Raw genomic sequence first — 25,328 nt, 5'->3', positions numbered from 1 at the left:
AAATGAATGCATTGTGGCAATCATATTCAGCAACTAGCACACATCTTGTTGCACTCAACATTTTTGCTCAAAAAGGTTGCGAACTCAGTGATTGATAAGCTCTTTGTTTCAATTGACCAACTTCCACAGAAATTATTCAGAATTTTTAACAGAAATTCACTTTATTGTTTACATGCACTGCACTTTCTCTGTAGCTATTACACATTCCATTATTGTTTTACTTGTTCTACCTCAAAGCACTGTATAATGATTTGACTTGCATGAATAATATAGAAGACAAGCTTTTCACTGTATCTCAGTAGGTTTTACAATAATAAACTACATCCAATGAAATAAGAATGCAAACAAAACACAATTTTAGGAAATAAATTCGTCCAACTTTCTTTTTGAAACTAATTCTTCATAACAATAAATACTCTGTACCTGCAAGTGTACCTTTACTTCTCCAATAAACAGGTATTGAACCAATTCAAGAGACTTTTAATGTCTTTCAGTTTATTATATAACACGCTGTAACATTGTTTCCTCAACTTTGTAAATGATATATTAGTAGAATTGAATCAATTGAAACAAGGTGAATGAAAAATGGTGTCTGAATTATTCCTATCACTTATAAGCTCAGCTTCATCTGGGAGAATTTCAGTCATAGATTTATATCATTTAATGTTGTCTGAAGATAAACTGGAGCACATTACATAGTCTGTTATTAATAGAAATTATGATAGAACTTCCCACCACAGTTGTGTTTGTTATTACAGATTACATACAATATTTTCAAAATTTATCAGGCCAATCCTCAGCTTCTTTATTGATGACTCTCCTTCTAACACAAGGTCAAGTTTAGAGCAACAGCTAGACAAGTTCAGCGTTCAGATCCATTCATAATCCTACCCACAATACAGAATTCAAACCTACTTATGTCAGGATTCAGAGTACATTTTGCTTATGTTAACAATAAGAACATGAAATCGACGCCCTAAAAGAGCAGACAATGATTCTCTTGAACAAGAGAAACTGTAATCAGCTTCTTTTTGGTTAAGAACAGTACCATTATCACAATCATGCCCAAAATCAGATCTGGACAGAGACTGGCTTGGCTCCCAATACTTGAAAGATTCTTCATCACTAAGGCCATTCAAGCTTGGAATATAATAAAATACATACAAGTAGCACTTACAAATACTTACAAATGGACGAGTAGTACAACACATCACGGTGACTGCAATGTCCTCAATACTGAATTGCTCCATCACTGCTAAGTAAAAGACTCCCTTCAAGTTGCTTCATTGTAACCCCCACCACCCAGAAAGAAGTCCAAACCAAAATATAATCACCTCCAAGATGAATTCCATCCTGAACTGGACGTATAATCACCAACGCTTTCCTACCCAATAGGATTATAGAAACAGATACATCACCAGCTTCTCAGGAAAAGAAGTTAGGGTACAATCATCCAATCTTGTAGGTAAGAAATATGCAACGCTTGAATCAATGGATACAGCTGATTGTTGCAGAAGGACCATTTGTATCTATTGCTTTCAAGTAGTTAAGTGAGTGATCCATCCCTCTATAACGCTAAAACAAGGTTTCACAACTGGGGTTCGCAAAAGATTGCGACTTAAAAAAAAAAATTTTTTTTGAACTTCTTGTAACGCATGATGCTAGCACTGGCAGTGACCAAGCAGCCCCATTAGCCATCTCATTAGAGGTCTCACAGCCCAGTATGGCAGCGTGCAGTAGGACCGTGTTTATCTGGTTGAGTCCATTCTCAGTTTTTGACATGAGATAGGGAAGACCTATCATTGGTGAGCACTGCATTGCACTGAGGGGAGGATGGTAGGCTGATGAGGAGCGTGAAGTGTGTTTTCCAGGCATTGAATAGACTTGTCCAAATTGGGCTGTGTTCCTCCCCAACTTCTCCTTGCGTGCCACCAACTAAATTATGAGAGTGAACTATAGTGGAAAATTGGAGGGAAATTTTCATTCTAAAGAAGGAATTTTTACACACCGTGACTCAGCTGCTGGCCTGCTGCCTTGCTGCTTTTGTAAAGGTTGCAAAAGGTGGATTGTGTAGGTCAGAAGAGAATTGCATATATTTTGCGGTTTTCTTGTTCAGATTCTGATAAGAATAATGATAAAGAATTACAATCTTCTGAGTCATTTCACTGCACCGGGGCAGCAATGGACAAAAAAGAAGTCTGTATTACAATGAAAGCTACTTATCAATGAGTTTTACATGTACTAGTGATCCAAGTTGTCCTATTCCATTGTGCCTAGTCTGTGGCAAACAACTTAGAAATGCAGCAATGGCTCCCGCAAAATTGAAAAGACACAGCTACAAATCATAGCCATATGACATTAAAAAGTGCTGTTTATTTTAAAACAGCTATTGGAATCTCAAAACAGAGTAAAACTTCTGTTAATAAAGTCACAGTCAGTAAAAAGACTCAGGAAACAAGTTATTTAGTAGCAGAACTTGTTTCCCAGAAAAGGAAAAGTCACACAGTTAGTGAGAACCTAATAATGCCACATGTAAAATTTATAGTGAGCAAAATGCTAGGATAAGAAATTGAAAAGGTTTCACTCTCAAACAGTATGACAAATCAACATATTGATGACATGTCACATGATGTTGAGCAACACACATCAAAGTTGCTGGTGAACGCAGCAGGCCAGGCAACATCTCTAGGAAGAGGTACAGTCGACTTTTCGGGCTGAGACCCTTCGTCAGGACTAACTGAAGGAAGAGCTAGTAAGGGCATTGGTGTTTCCATACTAGGCTATGATGTAGCCAGTCAACATACTCTCCACTATACATCTACAGAAGTTTGTCGAAGTTTTAAACATCATGCTGAACCTTCACAAACTCCTAAGGAAGTAGAGGCATTGCCGTGCTTTCTTCGAAATTGCACTTACATGCTGGGGTCAGGGTAGATCCTCCAAAATAATAACACAGAGGAATTTAAAGTTGTTGACTCTCTCCAACTCTGACCCAATGAGGTCTGGTTCATGGACCCCGTTTCCTTCTCCTGAAGTCAATAATCAGCTCTTTAGTCTTGCTGGTTGTTGTTATGGCACCACTCAACCAGATGTTCCATCTCTCTCCTATATGTGATTCATCACTACCTTTGAGTGGGCATACGATAGTGGTATCATCAGCAAACTTGAATATGGCATTGGAGCTGTGTTTAGCCGCACAGTTAGAAATGTAAAGCGAGTAGAGCAGTGTCTAAGCACACAGCCTTGTGGTGCACCTGTGCTGATTGAGATCACGGAGGAGATGTTGTTGCCAATCCAAACTGACTCTGGTCTGTAAGTGAGGAAATCGAGGAGGTATTGAGGGCAAGGTCTTGAAGCTTGATTACTTTTGAGAGATGATAGTATTGAACGCTGAGCTGTAGTAAATAAAGAGCATCCTGATGTATGCATCTTTGCTGTCCAGGTGAGAGAAGGAAAGTGTTTATACAGCATTTTTTTTTTTTAGGAAATTCACAGAGAGTAGTAGCACCTAGAATGCCACCAGGGAAGTCAGCAGCAATGTTTAGAAAGAATGTAGACGGATACATGAACAAGCAGAGAATTGAGGGATATAGACTATGTGTAGGCAAATATGCAGTTTAAAATGGCATCACAATTGGCAGCAACATTGGGGTTGAAGGGCCTGATCTGTGCTGTTACTATTCTATGTTCTCTCAGTTAAGTAGCCGAAGATCAGCAATACAATTATGGAGAACATTTTTAAATGTAGTAAATTCAATTAATCAATTAAAAAAGTAACATTCCATTTGAAACAAATAATCCTGCCCATCTGCTGCCAAAGCATTTTGTTTTCCTAAGTCCATACACAAGATTGTAATATCTTCACACATTCTAATTTTGGAGGAAACTCTTTGCTTCTGTCACGAAACATCAAAGAGTATCTATATTTGCCTCCCACTCATTCAGTTCAACTGAAGATGAAAATCACCAAGATAGAACAAATATTATACATGTAATATACATTTTTCTTGCCCATTTACACCTTTATTATATATCTATCTCTATGTGTCTGCAGTTCTATGGCACAATGCCTTAAACAATTGAGACATCAGGGGTGCTTGAAGAAACATTTTTCTAGAAATAAGGAATTTAATTTTTCAATATTGATTGCTTAGTTTAGGAGAATAAAACTGCTTCCATTTTCAACAAAATTATGGCCTCAGTACAATTATTTTCCATTTCTGTATTTATGAAGGATACCAATCACAAACTCTGAATACACTATGTATAAAAACCTTCTTTTCCAAGCATTCATTAAAGACAATGTCCTGAATTACATTCATCCAGTTGTTTGAGAAATGACAAGCTCCCCATATATATCATTTATGTACTAGCAGAAATGAGTAAAAGAATATTACTTTATCTTTCTCAGCACTGAGAGGCACAATTTCCAACACTGATTGTGCACATTTCTGTCATATGGAGGATGTGAATGGAACCACAAGAAAATTGTGGATGTGTATATAAGAAAATGAGAGGGGCATACATACACGTTCATGCTAATTAGAATTAAATACTGAATTTTTTTTTACAGCTTTGACAGGAAAAGAAATCCTGAGCAATTATTATGACTGTGCAGTCAGTATACAAAACAATCATCTGCTGAAAATGATATTGCAGGAGTTCATCAATTTCAAATATAACTGTTCCTTAGCAATATAACTTTAATATGAGGGTTCTCCATCTTACCTTGATCTGGCAACAGAGGTAAGTAAGGAATAGTTGCAATAAGCCATGTCGTCTGTAAACAGAACATGTGACTTTAAATGATGTATTTATATAACATGTTAATTATTTTTAAAATACAAAAATGACACTATTAATAAGTTTAGGCAATGTTTTACTTAACAAGTGGAATGCCAGCTTGTACGTTTTTAAAAAACTTACATATAGTCAGAAATTTGGGGCAATATTTTAAACCCATCACCACAGAAGCAACATGTATATTAAATACTCTAATTTCTTCAAGAAAACCTGGCATTAAAACATAAAGCTCAAATGTACTACATTTTGCACTAATAAGCTATAAAATCAGATTTGGGACTTCACCATGTAGAAACCAATTAAAAGCACAAAATTGAACTCTATCCAGAGTGAAATATCAGTCAAGATTTCTAATACTTCATTATCACAATAGAAAAATTTACCCATTCAATCTGTATGCCTGGAATTAAAGAGAAGGCACCACATCCAGCAAATTGTACCTAGTGCTAGATCTAGATCCTTTTTCATGTAGCTAGTGCTATTAGGAAGCGAGAACATTCAGCAGATTTGTTAAAAATCTTTAAAAAGCATTTTAAGTTCCAAATAGAGGAAATTATTTCTAAGAATATAATTAAGAATTTAGGTTAAAACTTAAAGTTTTATAGCAAGTTTATATCTCCTGTTGTTTATTCATTACCAACTACAGTATTACTAGTCCGTAACTTTTCCATGCCAACTATAGAAAATCTAATTTTGTTTATAGTAGTTCCTAAATGCTTTTGCCTCTATCAGGAAGTAAAAATTGGCCCATAACCTAAGTGAACTTAGTTCAGTTTCTAGTTCACAATAGCAACTCTGTTCATAATTAACTGTTGCAATGTTCAAAAGGTAATATTCATTTTGCATTATCATTAAGTCACACTGTAAAAGCATATGAAGGCTGTTGAGAACAGAATTAAGCTCAGATTTGACGGTTCCCATCCTGCCAGTAATTCACAAGCATAACCATCAAGTCACATCAATGTAACTAATCAAAAGTTTTACGAGGGGTGATTGATAAGTTTGTGGCCTAGGGTAGAAGGAGTCAATTTTAAAAAACCAGCACATTTATTTTTCAACATAGTCTCCCCCTACACGTACACACTTAGTCCAGTGGTCGTGGAGCATACGGATCCCTTCTTTGTAGAAGTGGTCCACAGCAGGGGTGATTGATAAGTTCTTGGCCAAAGGTAGAAGGCGATGAGTTATTAACTTCAAACTTTCTGCATTTTCACTCAAAGAGTTCACCTTATCAATCACCCGTGCTGTGGACCACTTCTGGAGGTCCAAGACGCCGACCTTTACAAAGAAGGGATCCGTATGCTCCACGACCGCTGGACTAAGTGTGTAAATGTAGGAAAAATAAATGTGCTAGGTTTTCTAAAATTGACTCCTTCTACCTGAGGCCACAGAGTTATCAATCACCCCTCGTAGAATGGGGAGGGATATTCAACAATAAAATGTTGAGAGATTTTTTTAAAAATTTAGGTAATAGAGCTGTGTAATTGATAATTCCTTTAAAATCGGTTTTCAAATAGAATACTGATGATGCAATTATAAAAAGCCATTTACTTTCAGCAACAGTGCAATAAATAGAACATATATTTGACTTTCTTGCTGGATCAGCTCATCTACAAAATTCTTGTGCAAGAGTTCCATTCAAGCAGGATGTATGAATTGTCACTCACTTAGAAATTGAAATATGTACCCAGACACTTTCCCAGGAATAATATCTATATGCCTTTTTTTAATAGAAACATAGAAAACCTACAGCACAATACAGCCCCTTCAGCCCACAAAGTTGTGCTGAACATGTCCATATCTTAGAAATTACTAGGCTTACCTACAGCCCTCTATTTTTCTAAGCTCCATGTACCTATCCAAAAGTCTCTTAAAAGACCCTATCATATCTGTCTCCACCACCGTTGCCAGTAACTCATTCCACACATTTGCCACTCTGAGTAAAAAAATTACCCCTGACATCTCCTCTGTATCTACTCCCCAGCACTTTAAACTAGTGTCCTCTTATAAACCAGACAAACTACATCACAACATATTACCAGAAATAATTCTAAAAGGACATACTGCAGAAATGTAAATATTTCCTATATTGAATCTTCAGTAAACTCCAAACATTTTAGAATCTCACCATCCAAAATTAATAACAAGATGAATATCAAAATTGTTCTTAAGAGTTCTGCTTTCAATTACACAATTAGGAAGCCTGGGGTCTCAGTGTACAGAATTCAGACTGAGATTATGTGAATATAGAGGGCAGCAGCAAATAAGCTTTTGTTCTAACACAGGATCTATTATCTAGATAGTAAATCAAAAGCTAAAACTCATCAAGGATTCAAATAAAATGCCAAAAGAAGATGAATCTCAGGGTGACATATATGTACTTTGATAACAAAATTACTTTGAATTTTGAATTGTTTCAAGACCATCAACTTGATAGATAAGAAGGTATAAGGTGCCAGCTGTTCTCCATTGCTCAAATTGAGTAATAATCTTAATTCTAACTGTACATTAAGAGATGAATGGGTTCAGATGTAACAGGTTCCTCACCATGGCATAAGGCACAGAAACAGGCCATTCAGCCCACCACATCTTTGTTGACCATAAAAAACCTACCTATAGTAATTACATTTACCAGCATTTGGATTAGATTCCTGTACCTTTTGCAGTTTTCGTCAGCTACCTACAGAAAATATATAAATAAGGAAAGAGTACAGAGAAAATTTACAAGGATAATGCCAGGTCTGGAGGACCTGAATTACAAGGAAAGATTGAATAGGTTAGGACTGAATAGGTCCTAACCTAAGATTGAATGGTTAAGGGTGAAAGGTGAAAAGTTTAAGAACATAAGGGGAAGCTTCTTCAAAGGGTCACAGGTCTGTGGAACGAGCTGCCAGTACTATGGCGCATGCAAGCTCAATTTCTTTCAACACACATCAAAGTTGCTGGTGAACGCAGCAGGCCAGGCAGCATCTCTAGGAAGAGGTACAGTCGATGTTTCAGGCCAAAACATCGACCCTACCCCTTCCTAGAGATGCTGCCTGGCCTGCTGCGTTCACCAGCAACTTTGATGTGCGTTGCTTGAATTTCCAGCATCTGCAGAATTCCTGTTTTCAATTTCTTTCTTTCTTTTTTAAAATTTTTTTTATTTATTATAAACAAAAAAACAAAAAACAGAACATCCACAAAAACCACAACCAAAATCAAATTAAATATTGAGCAGCAAAAGAGAGAAAAATATAAAGGCAAAAGTAAACATACACAGCAGAGGTGCACCGCACCAAAAAACCTCAGTCCTCACCCCGTAAGGAAGTCCAATACAGGGTCCCATATCTTTTCAAAGATGTCCCCTCTGTCCTCATTACATAGTCTCAGTCTCTCCAAATGTAAAGTATTTGCCAGTTCTCTCAGCCACAAATCGTACATAGGCACAGAGTCCATTTTCCACATTTGCAGGGTTAACTTCTTAGCTATCACCATTCCAAACAATACAGCCACTTTTTTATACATATTGGCTGAAGATAGGGTGCTTATTACTCCAAGGATGGCTATGAGTGGGTCTGGTTCCCACCGCTTCCCAAAAGCCTCGGAGAAACAGTGAAAAATACTTTTCCAGTATGCATAAAGCTTACAACATGACCAGAATGAATGTGACAGATTACTGTTCACAGATTTGCATCTATTACAATCTGGTGAGACATCAGTGTAGAAACTGTGCAACTTTCCTTTGGAATAATGGAGTCTATGCGTTATTTTAAACTGTATAAGTTTGTGTCTGACGTTAACCGAACAATCACGTATACTCTTTAAACACTCATCCCAGACCTCCTCTGTCAGTTCGAAACCCAATTCATCCACCCATGCCTGTTTAAAACCTGCAGTATTCACCCGAGCTCCATTATGTAGGACCTGATAAAAATAGGATACCGCACTTCGAGTAACAGGATCAAATTTATTTATTGACTCCAGGGACTCATGTTTGTCTAAAACTTCGAAGTTAGGGATACATTTCCTAACATAATCTCGAATTTGTAAATATCTAAAAAAACTAGATGCAGGGATATTGTAAACTGCAAGCTCAATTTCAACAATAGGTTCATATATGGTATGGGCATGGAGGGCAATGGTCTCAGTGCAGGTTGAGGGGAGCAAGCAGATTAAATGGTTCACCACAGACTAGATGGGCTGAAGGAATTGTTTCTGTGCTCTACCTTTCTATGACTCCAGACTCAAGTCTATGACACATTGGCAATCCAAGTGTTCATTTAGATGCCTCTGAGATGTTGTGAGAATACCTGCCCCCAACCCCCCACCCCCATCTTCTGTCACATCCAGGGCATCTAGGGGCGACTCATGTAGCAGCAGAACTCTCAATGGATATGATTAAATATCCTTGTTTCAGCCTGATACAGTTAAAAAGCACAACTACTTCCAAGGTCAGTACAGTCAACAAAGATGTCTTAATGTGTTTAAATAAACTATCGCTGCTTAAAACTAACGGAAACAATGCTGACAAGAGGAATTCCGCAGATGCTGGAAATTCAAGCAACACACATCAAAGTTGCTGGTGAACGCAGCAGGCCAGGCAGCATCCCTAGGAAGACGGACAGTCAACGTTTCAGGCCGAGACCCTTCATCAGGGCTAACTGAAGGAAGAGTTAGTGAGAAATTTACAAGTGGGAGGGGGAGGGGAGATCCAAAATGATAGGAGAAGACAGGAGGGGGAGGGATGGAGCAAAGAGCTGGACAGGTGATTGGCAAAAGGGGTATGAGAGGATCATGGGACAGGAGGCCCAGGGAAAAGGAAAGGGGGGGGGGACCCAGAGCAAGGCAAGGGATATAGTCAGAGGGACACAGGGAGAAAAAGGAGAGTGAGAGAAAGAAAGTGTGTATAAAAATAAGTAACGGATGGGGTATGAGGGGGAGGTGGGGCATTAGCGGAAGTTAGAGAGGTCAATGTTCATGCCATCAGGTTGGAGGCTACCCAGACAGAATATAAGGTGTTGTTCCTCCAACCTGAGTGTGGCTTCATCTTTACAGTAGAGGAGGCCGTGGATAGACATGTCAGAATGGGAATGGGATGTGGAATTAATGGGATGCGGAGTCGGCTGGGGTGATATACTGCATCCGGTGCTCCCGATGTGGCCTTCTATATATTGGCAAGACCCGACGCAGACTGGGAGACCACTTTGCTGAACCCCTACGCTCTGTCCGCCAGAGAAAGCAGGATCTCCCAGTGGCCACACATTTTAATTCCACATCCCATTCCCATTCTGACATGTCTATCCACGGCCTCCTCTACTGTAAAGATGAAGCCACACTCAGGCTGGAGGAACAACACCTTATATTCCGCCTGGGTAGCCTCCAACCTGATGGCATGAACACTGACTTCTCTAACTTCCGCTAATGCCCCACCTCCCCCTCATACCCCATCCGTTATTTATTTTTATACACACTTTCTTTCTCTCACTCTCCTTTTTCTCCCTCTGACTATAACCCTTGCCCATCCTTTGGGTGCCCCCCCACTTTTCCTTCTCCCTGGGCCTCCTGTCCCATGATCCTCTCATATCCCCTTTGCCAATCACCTGCCCAGCTCTGGCTCCATCCCTCCCCCTCCTGTTTTCTCCTATCATTTTGGATCTCCCCCTCCCGCTTTCAAATCCCTTACTCACTCTTCCTTCAGTTAGTCCTAACGAAGTGTCTCGGCCTGAAACGTCGACTGTTCCTCTTCCTAGAGATGCTGCCTGGCCTGCTGCGTTCACCAGCAACTTTGACGTGTGTTGCGGAAACAATGCTGATTTGGGACGGATCCATCCTCATAGGATTCCACGCAGAAAACATGACTGCGGGTCGGGGATACAAGTGCATTTAAGGAAACAGGGTTTTAAACTCCCAGTACCGACTACCGTATCTTGCTGGCAAACGTGCTGTCCCAAGTGAATAAAACCGATGAGCTCAAAGCTAGGGTGCTGAATCAGTGGGAGATTAGGACTGCAAGTGTCCTTTGTTTCACAGAATCCTGGTTAACCCCTTCCGTACTGGATGCAGTGATTCAGTTCGATGGGTTTATGATACATCTTCAGGATACATCTATAGAGTCTCTCAAACGCAGAGGTGGAGGAACATGCTTCATGATCAACTCTTCTTGGTGCACAAATATATCAGCACCGTCCCAATTCTGCTCACCAGACCTGGAAGATCTCGCAGTTAAGTGCCATCCTTTTTACCTACCTCGAGTGTTTTCTGGGACCATTTTGGTAGCAGTATACATTCCACCTGAGGTCAATGTCAATCAGGCTTTAAATGATCTGAGCAATAGGATCAACATGCATGAAACAGCATGCCCTAAAACTTTCATCATCGTGTTAGGGTACTTTCACCAGGCTGGTCTGAAAAAAAATCACTAAGCAATTACCATCAATACAAGAGGAAACAACACACTGGACCATTGTTACACCACCATCAAGAATGCCTACCACACTATTCCACGCCCTCACTTCAGGAAGTCTGATCACCTGGCTGTACTTCTGCTCCCTAAGTTCTGGCAAAGACTGAAGACTGCAGCACCAGTAGTTAGGATCAAGAAGGTATGAACAAGGGGAGCACAGGAGCACTTACAGGACTGCTTTGAATCAGTGGACGAGACTGTATTCAGAGATTCATCTTCAAACCTGGATGAGAATGCTGAGAATGCTGTTTTCGCCTTCATTAAAACCTGTCTGGATGAGTGTGTGCCTACAAAGACTTAGATTCCCAAACCAAAAGCTGTGGATGAACCAGGAGGTACATTGTCGGCTGAAGGCTAGATCTGTGGCATTCAAGTCTGCACCTGATGACCCTATAATCTGTCTCAAATGCCGGTGTTAGGCTGTCTTTAAAGAGAGTGAACCCTCGCAAGGCAAAAGGTCCCTATGGAGTACCTGGTAAGACTCTGAAAACCTGTGCCAACCAACTGGTGGGAGTATTCAAGGATATTTTCAACGTCTCTCTGCTACGGACGGAAGTCCTCACTTGCTTCAAAAAGGCAACACTTATACCAGTGCCTAAGAATAATGTGAGCTGCCTTAATGACTATCGCCCCGTAACACTCACATATACAGTGATGAAATGTTTTGAGAGGTTGATCGTGACGAGACTGGACCCGTCGCAATTTGCCTATTGCCACAATAGGTCAACGGCAGATGCAATCTCAATGACACTTCACACGTCTTTAGACTGCCTGAACAACACAAACACCTATGTCAGGACGCTGTTTATTGACAAAAGCTCAGCACTTAATACTATCATTCCCACAATCCTGATTGAGAAGTTGCAGAACCTGAGCCTCTGTACCTCCCTCTGCAAATGGATCCTCAACTTCCTAACCGGAAGACCACAATCTGTGTGGACTGGTGATAACATCTCCTCCTTGCTGATGATCAACACTGGTGCACCTCAGGGGGGTGTGCTTAGCCCACTGCTCTATTCTCTATATACCCATGATTGTGTGGCTAGGTATAGCTCAAATACCATCCATAAATTTGCTGATGATACAACCATTGTTGGTAGAATCTCAGATGGTGACGAGAGGGCATACAGGAGCAAAATATGCTAACTGAATGCGAATGGTGCCACAGCAACAACCTGGCACTCAACGTCAGTAAGACGAAAGAGCTGATTGTGGACTTCAGGAAGGGTAAGATGAAGGAACACATACGAATCCTCAGAGAGGGATCAGAAGTGGAGAGAGTGAGCAGTTTCAAGTTCCCGGGTGTCAAGATCTCTGAGGACCTAACCTAGTCCCAACGTATTTATTCAGTTATAAAGAAGGCAAGACAGTGACTATACTTCATTAGGAGTTTGATGAGATTTGGTATGTCAACAAATACACTCAAAAACTTCTATAGATGTACTGTGGAGAGCATTCCTACAGACTGCATCACTGTCTGTCATGAGGGGTGGGGGGGCGGGCACTGCACAGGCCCAAAAGAAGCTGCAGAGGGTTGTAAATCTAGTCAGCTCCATCTTGGGTACTAGCCTACAAAGTACCCAGGACATCTTTAAGGAGCGATATCTCAGAAAGACAGCATCCATTATTAAGGACCTCCAGTACCCAGGGTATACCCTTTTCTCACTGTTACTATCAGGTAGGAGGTACCGATGCCTTGAGTCACATACTCAGCAATTCAGGAACAGCTTTTTCCCCTCTGCCATCCGATTCCTAAATGGACATTGAACCCTTGAACACTATCTCACTTTTTAAATATATATTATTTCTGTTTTTGCATGATTTTTAATCTATTCAAAATACATATACTGTAATTGGTTTGCTTATTTATTTTTCTTCTATATTATGTATTGAACTGCTGCTGCTAAGTTAACAGATTTCATGACACATGCCAGTGATAATAAATCTAATTCTGATCGTCTCAGGCAATTTTTCACCCTCTTGGTGAAAAACCGTCCTCAGATCCATAATTCCCCCTCACCATAAACACTTCCGCCACAAAAAGGTTTCTTCCCATCTACATCCCTCATAGTTTGATAAACCTGCATGAGCTCCCCCCTCAGGCTTCTCCATACCAAGAAACCCTTCTCTCCTCATCATTGAATTGTTCCTTCCCAGGCATCATCCCAGTGAATGGTCTCTGCACTCTATCCTGCACGGTAACCAGAACTGGACACAACATGCTGTGGTCTAACCAATGTTTTATAATTTGTATTAAGAACTTCCTACTTTTATATTCTATACCCTAGCTAATGATGGCAAACATCTGGCATACCTTCTTCACCACCCTACCGACTGGTGTTGCACCTTCAGGGATTTTTGGCCTTGCATAACAAGCTCCCTTTGTTCCTTAATACTCCCTGGGAACCTTATTGCTTATCCCCTACCTTTATTGGCCACTCAAAGTACATCACCTTAGATTTAGAGGGATTAAATTCTGTCAGTTGAATTTTCTATATGAAGGCATTTTTAATAAGAAACAATTTAGTAAGCTCTTGTGCTCCCTTTGCAACTTACAGTACCTTATTCACAGAATTGTAATGGTATAGAAAGGAACCACCCAACCTGAGACTGTGCCTGTTCCTTGTGGAGCAAATTATTCAGTCTCAACGCCCTGTTTTTTCCCAGCTAGCCCAGCAGGCTACTTCCTCTCAAGCATTATCTAATTCACTTTTAATTGGATACACAATTCATTTTACAATTAGTGAAAGCAATGAGCAAACATAGAAGTGAAAACCAAACTATCAGCTACTTAAGGTAGCATACAAATTAAGTACTGTGCGAAGGTTTAGTGCGGATTTTTCTGACTACATCATACGGGAGTTTTAAGCACCAAGAAACAATAGGTGGAGTTTGGTGAGTAAAATAAAACAAAAATTTCAAACTCATCCACCAACTTTCATTTTTCCTGGTAAAAGATCAAACAATTAAACTTCTTAAGAAGACTCTATATACATGTTTTAACTGCAATTTTATTTGAACTCTAAACTAGGATTCCTGACAAATTAAAAAGAACCAGTTAAATTATTTAGGTACTTCTAGCTTATTGGTAAAATTCCATCTTCTCCGGAACGTACTTGTGCAATTCTACTCTGCCACCACACAGAGCATCCTCACATCAGCCATTACTGTCTGGTTCGATGCAGTATCATCTCACAATATATTAAAACTACACAGAACTGTTAGGTCAACAGAAAAAAAGGTCATTGGCTGCTAGCTACCATCACTGTAGTACTTGTATGTGTCGAGGACAATGAAGCGGGCAGGAAAAAAAATCATTGTGGATACTACCCACCCTTCAAACAGCCGTTTTCAAAAGCTCCCCGCTGGAAAGCATTATAATGCTACTAAAACCAAAACTTCAAGTCAACTTAAAAGCTTCTTCCCCCAACCATTCTAATTAGAATCTCATTCCCACCTATTACCCCTGTCTTTGCACAACACTATAAACACTTTAAACCACTTTTTATAATGTTGCTTACATTATCAATATATGTTCATAAAATGTTATGAACATTTTATTCCATAGCCATACTTTAATCTCCAACTTCATTTTTATATAATTCTTATATTTGTTGAATGTTGTTTGTTTGTTGCATGACACACCCTGACCAACACACCACAGCAAACTTCCAATACATGTTTATGGCAAAGAAAATTGATCCTTGATTTATTTGCTGGTGAGCTTGATCTTTCCTCTAGATTTTTAATAAAACTTAGCTCCACACTACACCTCCATGGTCAATGATTGTCTGCTGGAGAAGGAAACTGGAGGTCTGTGAGCCAGTCCTCTTCCCGAGTCCAGCATGGAAGTGTTTTACAATGAAAGCACCTCCACTTTCTTAGAAGAGTCAGCACGTCATCGAAGACTTTTAACAAATTTCTATAAATGCACAGTGGACAGTATACTGACTGGTTGCATCACAGCCTGGCATGGAAACACCAATGCTCTTGAATGGAAAAGCCTACAAAAAGTCATGAATATAGCTCGTCAATCATGGGTAAAGCCTTCCCACCACTGAGCTCATCCACAAGCAGCGCTGCCACAGGAAAGCAGCATCATCACCAAGGACCCACACCACCCAGGACATGCTCTCTTCTCGCTGCTGCCATCAGGAAGGAAGAGTGTCAGAACTCACCACCAGGTTCACAAACAGTAATTACCCTTGAACCAAAAGGCTCGTGAACCAGTGAGGATAAATGCACTCAACTTTATTCACCCCAGCACTGAACTGTTCCCACAACCTATAGACTCACTTTCAAGGACTCTTCGGTTCATGTTTGTATTTGTAGTTTGTCTTTTTGAACACTGGCTGTTTGTCCTAACTGGTGTGTGCATTTTTCATTGATTTTTATTGTGTTTCTTTGTGCTTACTGTGAATGCCCACAAGAAAATTAATCACAGGGCTGTATATGGTGCAATATGCATTTTGAACTTTGATCAGTTTATTCAAACCAGGTCCAACTACTGACCACCTCTACCCCTGTACAAGGTCCAAAATAGTTTTCCATATTCTTAAACAGTTCATCCATCTCAACATGTGCATGAAAGGGAAAGGACTTCCATCGTAGCTCATTTAGCTAATCATATTGCATGTGTGTCTTATCAGTGAAATTGGTAATGCAAGGATGAGAGTATCACAACGAACTCTGATAGAACCAATCTGTTATTGTTTTACCTCGCACTACCTCAATTCACTGTTGTAATGAATTGATCTGTATAAATTTTCACTGAACCTTGGTACACGTGATAATAATAAACCAATTTAATTTTGTATTTTCCAGCGGGTAATCACCACCATTCACCTAGCACCAAGGACAAAAGGAGAAATCCCATTATTGTCAAGCAATTATCTTGCACAAACTGGTAGGACTTTTTTTTACATTTTTGCTTTGTAGCATACACTCAGTAATTGCATGTGTACAGGCTATATTGTAATAGTTCAAAATGAAATACAGGTCAGCCTTCACTAATCCGACACCATTGGGACCAGAGGAGTGCTAGATTAGTGAAAATGCCAAATTACAGAAGGATCACATTAAGCATAATCAGTGCCAGTTTATCAAAGAAACCAGATTATAGGTAGTCGGATTAGTGAAGTTCAATCATACTGCCTTCAGTCATACATGCTACTAAGACGTCCACTCAGGCCTAGAGGGCCGGTGTTGGGCACAGTGACGGACTCTCCACTTCTCCCTCATCAGTGGGGTCAGTTCATCTACATTAGCTGCGCCACTGTCTTCTGGGGGGTGTGTTGACCATAGTCTTGGGAGGGCGCTCAGGGTTCATCCTCCTATGCTTGGGCTCCCATATGATGACAAGGTTGGCAGGTAGCTTGGGGTGGTGTAGACAGCACCCCACTAGTTGCAGTCTTCTCGCCTCGATTTTAGTGGTGAGCATTGGTAGGTGTTATGATGACAGTCATACATGACATGAATTTTACATTGAATCATTATATTTGTTGAACAATCTACATTCCTTTCCTTCCCTTTCTTCCATGGTCTTCTGTCCTCACCAACCAGATTTCCCCTTCTCAGCCCTTTATTTCTTTCACCTATCAACTTCCCAGCTCTTTAATTCACCCCTCCCTCAGTTTCATTTATCACCTGCCTCCTTCTACTACTTCCTTCCCTCCTCCCACCGTATTCTGACTTCTGCCCTTCCTTTCCAATCTTGATGAAGGGTCTCGACTGTTTACTCTTTTCCACAGATGCTGAGTTCCTCCAGCATTTTCTGTGTGTTGCAAATCATATGCCTCACACCACCACCACCTCTAGTAATCTTTTCAATTTGATCTCTAGTGCTGTTCCCCTTCCCACACCCCCACCCCACCCAGTTGCAATATCACTTCCCTGCAACTCTATACCAGCCCTCCCCTGACCCCCTATCCCCATGAACCCCTTCCCCCACAAACCCCCCTACATCCCTCCCCGCCACAAACCACTCCCCCTACAGCCTTCCCCCCACAAACCCCTTCCCCTACAGCCTTCCCCGCCACAAACCTCTCCCCCGCAGCCTTCCCCGCCACAAACCTCTCCCCCGCAGCCTTCCCCGCCACAAACCCCTTCCCCACTACAGCTTCCCCCCCACAAACCCCTCCCCCTACAGCCTTCCCCGCCACAAACCCCTTCCCCGCCACAAACCCCTTCCCCGCCACAAACCCCTTCCCCGCCACAAACCTCTCCCCCTACAGCCTTCCCCGCCACAAACCCCTTTCCCCCACAGCCTTACCCCCACAAACCCCTCTCCCTACAGCCTTCCCCCCACAAACCCCTCCCCCTACAGCCTTCCCCCCACAAACCCCTCCCCCTACAGCCTTCCCCGCGAACCCCTTCTCCCTACAGCCTTCCCCCCACAAACCCCTCCCCCTACAGCCTTCCCCGCGAACCCCTTCTCCCTACAGCCTTCCCCGCCACTACAGCCTTCCCCGCCACAAACCCCTTTCCCCCACAGCCTTACCCCCACAAACCCCTCTCCCTACAGCCTTCCCCCCACAAACCCCTCCCCCTACAGCCTTCCCCCCCCCCACAGCCTTCCCCGCCACAAACCCCTTTCCCCACAGCCTTCCCCCCACAAACCCCTCCCCCACAGCCTTCCCCCCACAAACCCCTACAGCCTTCCCCCCACAAACCCCTCCCCCTACAGCCTTCCCCCCACAAACCCCTCCCCCTACAGCCTTCCCCGCGAACCCCTTCTCCCTACAGCCTTCCCCCCACAAACCCCTCCCCCCACAGCCTTCCCCGCCACAAACCCCTTTCCCCACAGCCTTCCCCCCCACAAACCCCTCCTCCTACAGCCTTCCCCCACAAACCCCTCCCCCTACAGCCTTCCCCGCGAACCCCTTCTCCCTACAGCTTTCCCCCCACGAACCCCTTCCCCATCTTCCCCCACCAGTCTCCCTTCCCCTCTCCCTGCCCAGCCGGCCGAGCCGCCCCTGACTCCCCGGTATTTGCCTAACCCTTCCCACCCGGGCCTTCGCCCCGCCCTCGTTCTGTTGACACTCACCCGCCAAAGCCCGCCCATGTGGCGCTTCCGCCGACACCCGGCTCCCGGTGGCAGAGCGGCCGCCGCGCCAGACGACCAACCGACCGGCCCGCGACGGAACGACCACCCGGGCTGGGGCTGAGGAGAGAGCAACCGTCAAGCGGCCGCGCGCCTCAGCCCACCCGGCGCGTCACAGCGGCCGGCGCACGAATAATTGACAGTCCAGCTCTCCAATCAAAAGGCAGGAGTTAAGATTGACACTCTACTTCAAATGACCCGTCCCTTTGTGACGTATGACTGGGAAAGAAACCAATGGACGGCGTGGCTTCATTTGGGAGCTAGGGGACGTCTACAAATTGCGTGATTACAGAACAAATTAATAATAATAAGTACTTTGTTGATCCCGAGTGGGAAATTATTTCGTTACAGCAGCAGCATTTTAAAACACACTTAGCAATAATAATAATATTAACTAATAATAAAGTACAGAATAATAATATACATGATAATAATTTACCAATGTGCAATAATGTGTTAAATAATAAAGCAGAGACTATTGTGCTGTGATGTGTGTTCTCCTGTCGCACAGATATGAACTGATGTATATGATTATTACATTTGTAGGAAAGATTTTCTATAATGATCCTTGTGACAGTGGAGCTGAATGAATCTGTTCCAAAGGATGATCCGCTGCTTATTCAATAGGTCATGGAGAGGATCATGTGCCTGATTTTCCATAATGGATAACAATTTGTTTAGTGACCTCCTCTCCACCACTAACTCAGAAGAGTCCGGGATGTAGCCTAGGACAAATCCAGCCATTTTGATGAGTTTATTTAGTCTTTTTGCATCACCAGCGCCAATGCTGCTCCCCCAACATAAAGCCACAAACAAGACTGCATTCGCTACAACAGACTGGTAAAAGATCTCCAACAACCTGCTGCACACATTGAAGGATCCTATCACTTATCACGTTGACTTGAGTGTATTTTTATGTTACATTGACTGTTGTATGGCTCCATCTGCCATTTTTCAGACCAGTTTTGCATCCTATCACTGTCCCGCTGAAACCACTGACAGCCCTCCACACTATCCACAACACCTCCAACCTTTGTGTCATCAGCAAACTTACTAACCCATCCCTCCACTTCCTTATCCAGTTCATTTATAAAACTCATGACGAGTAAGGGTCCCAGAACAGATCCCTAAGGCACTCCACTGATGACTGACCTCCATGCAGAATATGACCCACCTACAACCACTCTTTGCCTTCTGTGGGCAAGCTAATCCTGGATCCACAAAGCAATGTCCCCTTGGATCCCATGCCTCTTTACTTTCTCAACAAGCCTTTCTCAACTTTAAATTGGGTTTTTTGGGGTTTCTTGCTTTGTAGCTACCTGTGAGCATGCAAATCTCAAGATGGTATAATTTTTGCATTCTTTGATAATAAGGGTAGTTTATCTTGAGCCTTGAATGAAGAGAGGTAGAATTAAGTGTCCAAGAACACGGCAGTACCTCCAGGAAGAGGGATTGAAAGAGGTCTCAGAGGTACAGGAGACAGGTCATTTGTAAGTCTTGTGCCAAACTCAAAACATTCTTTCCCTCCATCAAGCAAAGTCAGTGGATTGAGAATGATAAATAAGTTTAGTCAACGGTAACTGCCTTCAGTGAGAGGTAGCTCCCAAGATGTGGGAGATGGTCCATTTTTTCCCTAGTTCTTATCATGAACCTTTTCTGTTGGAGAGCAGTATCGGGCAGCAGGGACAGGTTGACAGAGGACCTTGGCCTTGCAGATGTTGGATGGAACATCGAGCCCCTCTTATGCTTCATTGAATGAGTTGGTGGGTGCCTTGAGCTCCACCTCTAAAGCTGCGTAATGCAAGCATTTCGCCAATTAAACTTGATGGTCAAGTTAATGAGTTGATAGTAATGGGTTAAAGGTAGAAGAGGAATCTATGGATAGTTAGCAGAAACAGCCAGCACCTGCTGTAACAGATGATGCAAGGACTGTCATCCTTTCATTATGGAAAGATGCCAGCTAGAAGGAAATTTCATAATTGCTCTGTAGAATTGGCAATTTCCCCAAAGACAACTACAAATGTAACAGATTAAGTATGAATATCTACATTTAGCTGTAACAGAAATGTCAGAATATTGGACAAATATATCAAACACCTGAATGATTTTACCTTAGACCATAGAACATCGAACAGTACAGCTCAGGAACAGGCCCTTCAGCCCATTATGTTGTGCTGAACCAGTTTGATTAGAAATCAAATGGCCAACTAACTAATCTTCTCTGTTTGCACAACATTCATATCCTTCCACTCTCCTCACATTCACGTGCCTATCTTAACGTCTCTTAAAGTCTCCAATGTATCTGCCTCTACCACCGCCCCAAGCAGTGCATTCCAGGCATCCACAACTCTCTGTGTTAAAAAAAAAGGTGTCCCTCACATCTCCTTTGGAGTTACCCCTCCCTCACCTTCTGTAGTATCATTAGAAACACTATAATGAATGGATTAGTATGATATCAAAAGGTCTTAACACAAGATCATAGGGCCAATCCATCTAGCCTGTTTCTAGCTGATATGTACTTGACCTCAGCTGCATTTTCCTGCCTAATCCCTATAACCCTTTATTCTTCTATTTAAAGTTAAAGTCTGTCCCAAGCCTTGTGGCCCCATCAGGCTGGTGCTTATGCCAGTTTCTGTGGCACAAAGCAACTGAGAGTACAAGACTTCCCCCAACCCCCCCAGATAGGACGACAGTCTATCATGAGGTTAACCCCCAGCATTTGCCGGTACCCATTTTCAGCTGGGTGGACTGGAGCAGTGTGTGGTGAAGTGCCTTGCTCAAAGACACAACACACTGCCCTGGCCAAGACTCGAACCCATGACCTTTAGATTGTGAATCCAACGCCCTAACCACTTGGCCACGCGCCACACTTAAGTGTCTTGTCAATCCATTTCAGTCTTAGATATATTTTGCACTTCACCCTCTGGAGTACTTTGGGGTGAAGACTTCCAAAGATTTCCATTTCTCTGAGAGAAGAAAATTTTCTACATTTTCATCCTAAATAGGAGACCCTTTATTATGAAGTTGTCAAACTTCATTCTAGGTTCCGCCAGGAGAAGGAACATTCTCAATGCAGCCCCCAGAATCTTCTGTGTTTCAGTAAGATTTTTACAGAGAGAGATGTGTATTAGTTAATATTGGAACCAAGCCTATTTCACTGGATTATTGCACACTGTGAAAAATATATAATCCACTGTTATTATCTTTATGGGATGCCTATGAGACCAGAAGACCATAAGATATAGGAGCAGAAGTAGGCCATTCAGCCCATTGAGTCTGCTCCACCATTCAAGGAGTGAGATAGATCAGCTGGTTGAGTGGTGTCACAACAACAACCTCACACTCTACATTAGCAAGACCAAGGAATTGATTGTGGACTTTAGGAAGGGGAAGTCGGGAGAACACATGCCAGTCTTCATTGCGAGGTCAGTCATGGAAAGGGTGAGCAGTTCGTTCCTGGGTGTCAACATCTCTGAGGATCTGTCTGGGAGCCAACACATCTACAAAGAAGGCAAGCCAGCAGCTCTACTTCATTAGGAGCTTGCGAAGGTTTGGTATGTCAACAAAGACTCTTGCAAGTTTCTACAGATGTATGGTGTAGACCATTCTGACTGGCTGCTTTACTACGTGGTTTGGAAACTCTAACGCACAGAAAGAGTCTGCAGAGGGTCATGGACTCATTCAGCTCCACCACTGGGAAAACCCTCCCCATCATCAACAATGTCTTCAAGAGATGGAGCCTCAAAGAGGAGGCATCCATCACTGAAGGATATGCTTTCACTATCCAGAATATGTCCTCTTCTCATTATTACTGCCAGGGAGGAGGAACAAGAGTGCAAAGACCTACACATGGTGACCCAGGGATAGCTTCCTCCCCTCCGCTGCCTCTCTTCCTCCCCTCCCCTTCCTCCCTCCTCTTCCTCCCCTCCGCTGCCAGCTTTCTCAATGCTCCATGAACCCATGAACACTATCTCATTATTCCTTTTAGTTTGCTCTTTTTATTTTTCTTGTAATTCATAGTATCTTTGTGTTGTACTGCTGCCGCTAAACAATAAATTCCACGTCATGTAGGACAGTGATTCACCATTGAAGAGCAGAGCAGACTTGATGGGCTGTATGACCGCCTCCTGCTTCCATTTCATATATTCCCTGAGAATCTATGCTCCAACTTCTGCATTAATACACACACAGGACTGAGAGAACCGTTTCGTCCCCAGTTCTTCATAACCTTCATATGGGAGAGGGAGCAAGAATACAAGGAATTAGTGGGAGAATATTACCTGTGAGGGGAATTCAAAGTTCAAAGTCATGTTTTACATCAAAGTACATATATGACCCTGAGATTTATTTTCTTGCGGGCTTTCGCAGTAGCTACAAAGAATCAAAGAAAATCTGCACGCAAAGATGGACATACAGCCAATATGACTAAGAAGGCAAATTGTGCACTTACAAAATAAAAAACAAATAATAACAATAATATCATTGACGATATGAGTCCAGAGATTGTGGAACAATTCAGTGTTGAGGTGAATCAAGTTATCCATACTGGTTCAGGAACCTGAAGTTTGAAGGATAATAACTGTTTGTGAACCTGATGATGTGGGAGCCATGGCTCTTGTACCTCCTTCCTGATGGCAGCAGTGAGAAGAGAGCACGGCCTGGATGGTGAGGGTCCTTGATGATGGATGCTGCTTTCTTGTGGCAGCAGTCCTTGTAGAGGTGCTCATTGGTGGGGAGGGCTATTCCCGTGATGGACTGGGCTGTATCCATTACTATTCATAGGCTTTTCTGTTCATGGCCATTGGTATTTCCATACCAGGCCATGATGAAACCAGTCAGGATACCCTCCACAGCGCATCTGCAGAAACTTGTCAAAACTTTAGATGACATGCCAAATCTGTACAAACTTCTAAGAAAGCAAAGGGACTGCCTTATCTTCTTTGTAGTGGCACTTTCGTGCTGATCCCAGTATACATCATCTGAAATGATAAGGTCAAAGGATTTAAAGTTACTGACCCCCTCCACCTCCGACCCCCTGATGAGGACTGGCTCATGGACCTCTGGTGCACTCCTCCAGTAATCAACTATCAGCTCGTTGGTTTTACTGATGAAGAGGGAGAGGCTGCTGTCATGGAGCCATTCTCCTCCAGTATCCTGATTCATCACCACCTTTGATTCAGCCAACAACAGCGGTTCCGTCTGCAAACTTGAATATGGCATTGGCCTCACAGTCAAAAGTATAAAGTGAGTAGAGCAGGGGGCTAAGCTCACAGCCTTGTGGTGCTCCTGTGCTGATGGGGATTATGGAGGAGATGTTGTTGCCAATCCGAACTGACTAGGGTCTGCAAGTGAGGAAAACGAGGATCTAGATGCACAAGGTGGCATCCAGGCACAGGTCTTAGAACTTATTGATCGGTTTTGAGGACATGATAATGTTGAATGCAGAGCTCTAATCAATGAAGAGCAAGCTGATGTATGTATCTTCACTCTCCAGATGTTCCAGGGCTGATTGAAGAGCCAATGAAATGGCATTTGCTGTTGACCCATTGTGACAGTAGGCAAATTGGAGCGGATTCAAGTCACGCCAAAGGCAGGAGTTGATATGCTTCATGACCGGCCTCTCAAAGTACTTCATCACAGTGCTGCTGGACAATAGTCATTGAGGCAGATTACCATGTTCTTATAACCATATAACAATTACAGCACAGAAACAGGTCATCTCGGCCCTTCTAGTCCCTGCCAAACGCTCACTCTCACCTAGTCCCACCGACCTGCACTCAGCCCATAACCCTCCATCCCCTTCCTGTCTATATACCTATCCAATTTTACTTTAAATGACAATATCGAACCTGCCTCTAACACTTCTGCTGGAAGCTCGTTCTACACAGCTACCACTCTCTGAGTAAAGAAGTTCCCCCTCATGTTACCCCTAAACTTTTGCCCCCTAACTCTCAACTCATGAGCACTAGTATGTTTGAAGCTTGCTTGAAGAAGGTGGGTACCCTAGACTGCCAAAATGAGAGGTTAAAGAACCTGCATGGATAATTTATAAAAATAATAATAATAATAACAATAATAACAATAATAATCATACCGTACTATAAATACAAGCCTGATACACTTTTAGAGTCAGACAACCACAAATTATATTATGGCTGATCAGTTATTACAGGTAGGACAATCCATAATAACCGCGCAGATACAATAATACAGGATAAACAAAAAAGAACGACTTATTTAATAGATATAGCCATTCCAAACACACATAACTTACAGAAATCAATAAGTGAAAAACACCAGAGATATGCTGAATTAAGAGAGGAAATTGAAAGACTTTGGAACATGAACATTGTCCCGATAGTAATATCTACAACTGGTGTCAACCCAACGTCACTACACAATAGCATTGAACAGTTAGGGCTACACAGCAATATCTATATAAATCTTCAGAAAGCCTCAATACTAAACAACATTGAAAGTACAAAAGTTCCTAGCAATTGACAACTGAGCATGCTTGGCTCTGCCCTCACCTCAGGTTTTACCAACTTGAGCTGAGAGAAAAAACAGATAATAATATTGAAATGAGAACATCAAAATGGCAGAAGAGATTAAAAAACAAAATTGAAGCTGAAGAGCAGAAATAGACCGCTTAATGGAGTATAGAAAGGATAACCTGAGCAAGAAAGTTAAAAGGAAAGTTAAGGAAATACTATGGAAATATAAGATCCATACAAGATAAAATCAGCCTTACAAAAGCACTGTAAAGTTTATAGATACACTAAAACAAAAGCTTGGTGCATACAAAGCCAGACTAAATAGATACATGAAATGCACAAAATAAAACAGAATACTGTATCAGTTCAGAAACAATGAGAAAGGTTTACACAGGACATCAAAACTAAATGTGACACACCACAACGTCACCAACCCCAGCACAGAATTACCAACAAACACAGAGATAACGAATTTTGGTCTAAC

At 42.1% G+C, this 25,328-nt stretch overlaps 1 protein-coding gene across 2 annotated transcripts in view; it reads right to left on the bottom strand.

Moving 5' to 3' along the window:
• letm2 (leucine zipper-EF-hand containing transmembrane protein 2) overlaps positions 1 to 18,536 on the bottom strand; it is a 48,626-nt gene extending 30,090 nt beyond the window's left edge. Inside the window, exons 1-2 of one of the 2 annotated variants that reach the window (XM_063055297.1) lie at positions 18,294 to 18,536; positions 4,729 to 4,780 (exon numbers count right to left, since the gene is read on the bottom strand). In XM_063055297.1, the coding sequence (XP_062911367.1) occupies positions 4,729 to 4,775 (47 nt within the window). In that variant the 5' untranslated portion in view covers positions 4,776 to 4,780; positions 18,294 to 18,536. The remainder of the gene's footprint in view (positions 1 to 4,728; positions 4,781 to 18,293) is intronic. The other variant, XM_063055299.1, reaches the window with a different exon arrangement.
• Positions 18,537 to 25,328: the final 6,792 nt, after the last annotated feature.

Source organism: Mobula hypostoma, chromosome 8 (genome assembly GCF_963921235.1).
Source record: "Mobula hypostoma chromosome 8, sMobHyp1.1, whole genome shotgun sequence".
Lineage (NCBI taxonomy): Eukaryota > Metazoa > Chordata > Chondrichthyes > Myliobatiformes > Myliobatidae > Mobula > Mobula hypostoma.
Note: the sequence above shows the minus strand (reverse complement) of the source record. Positions and strands in the feature narration are given on the sequence as shown.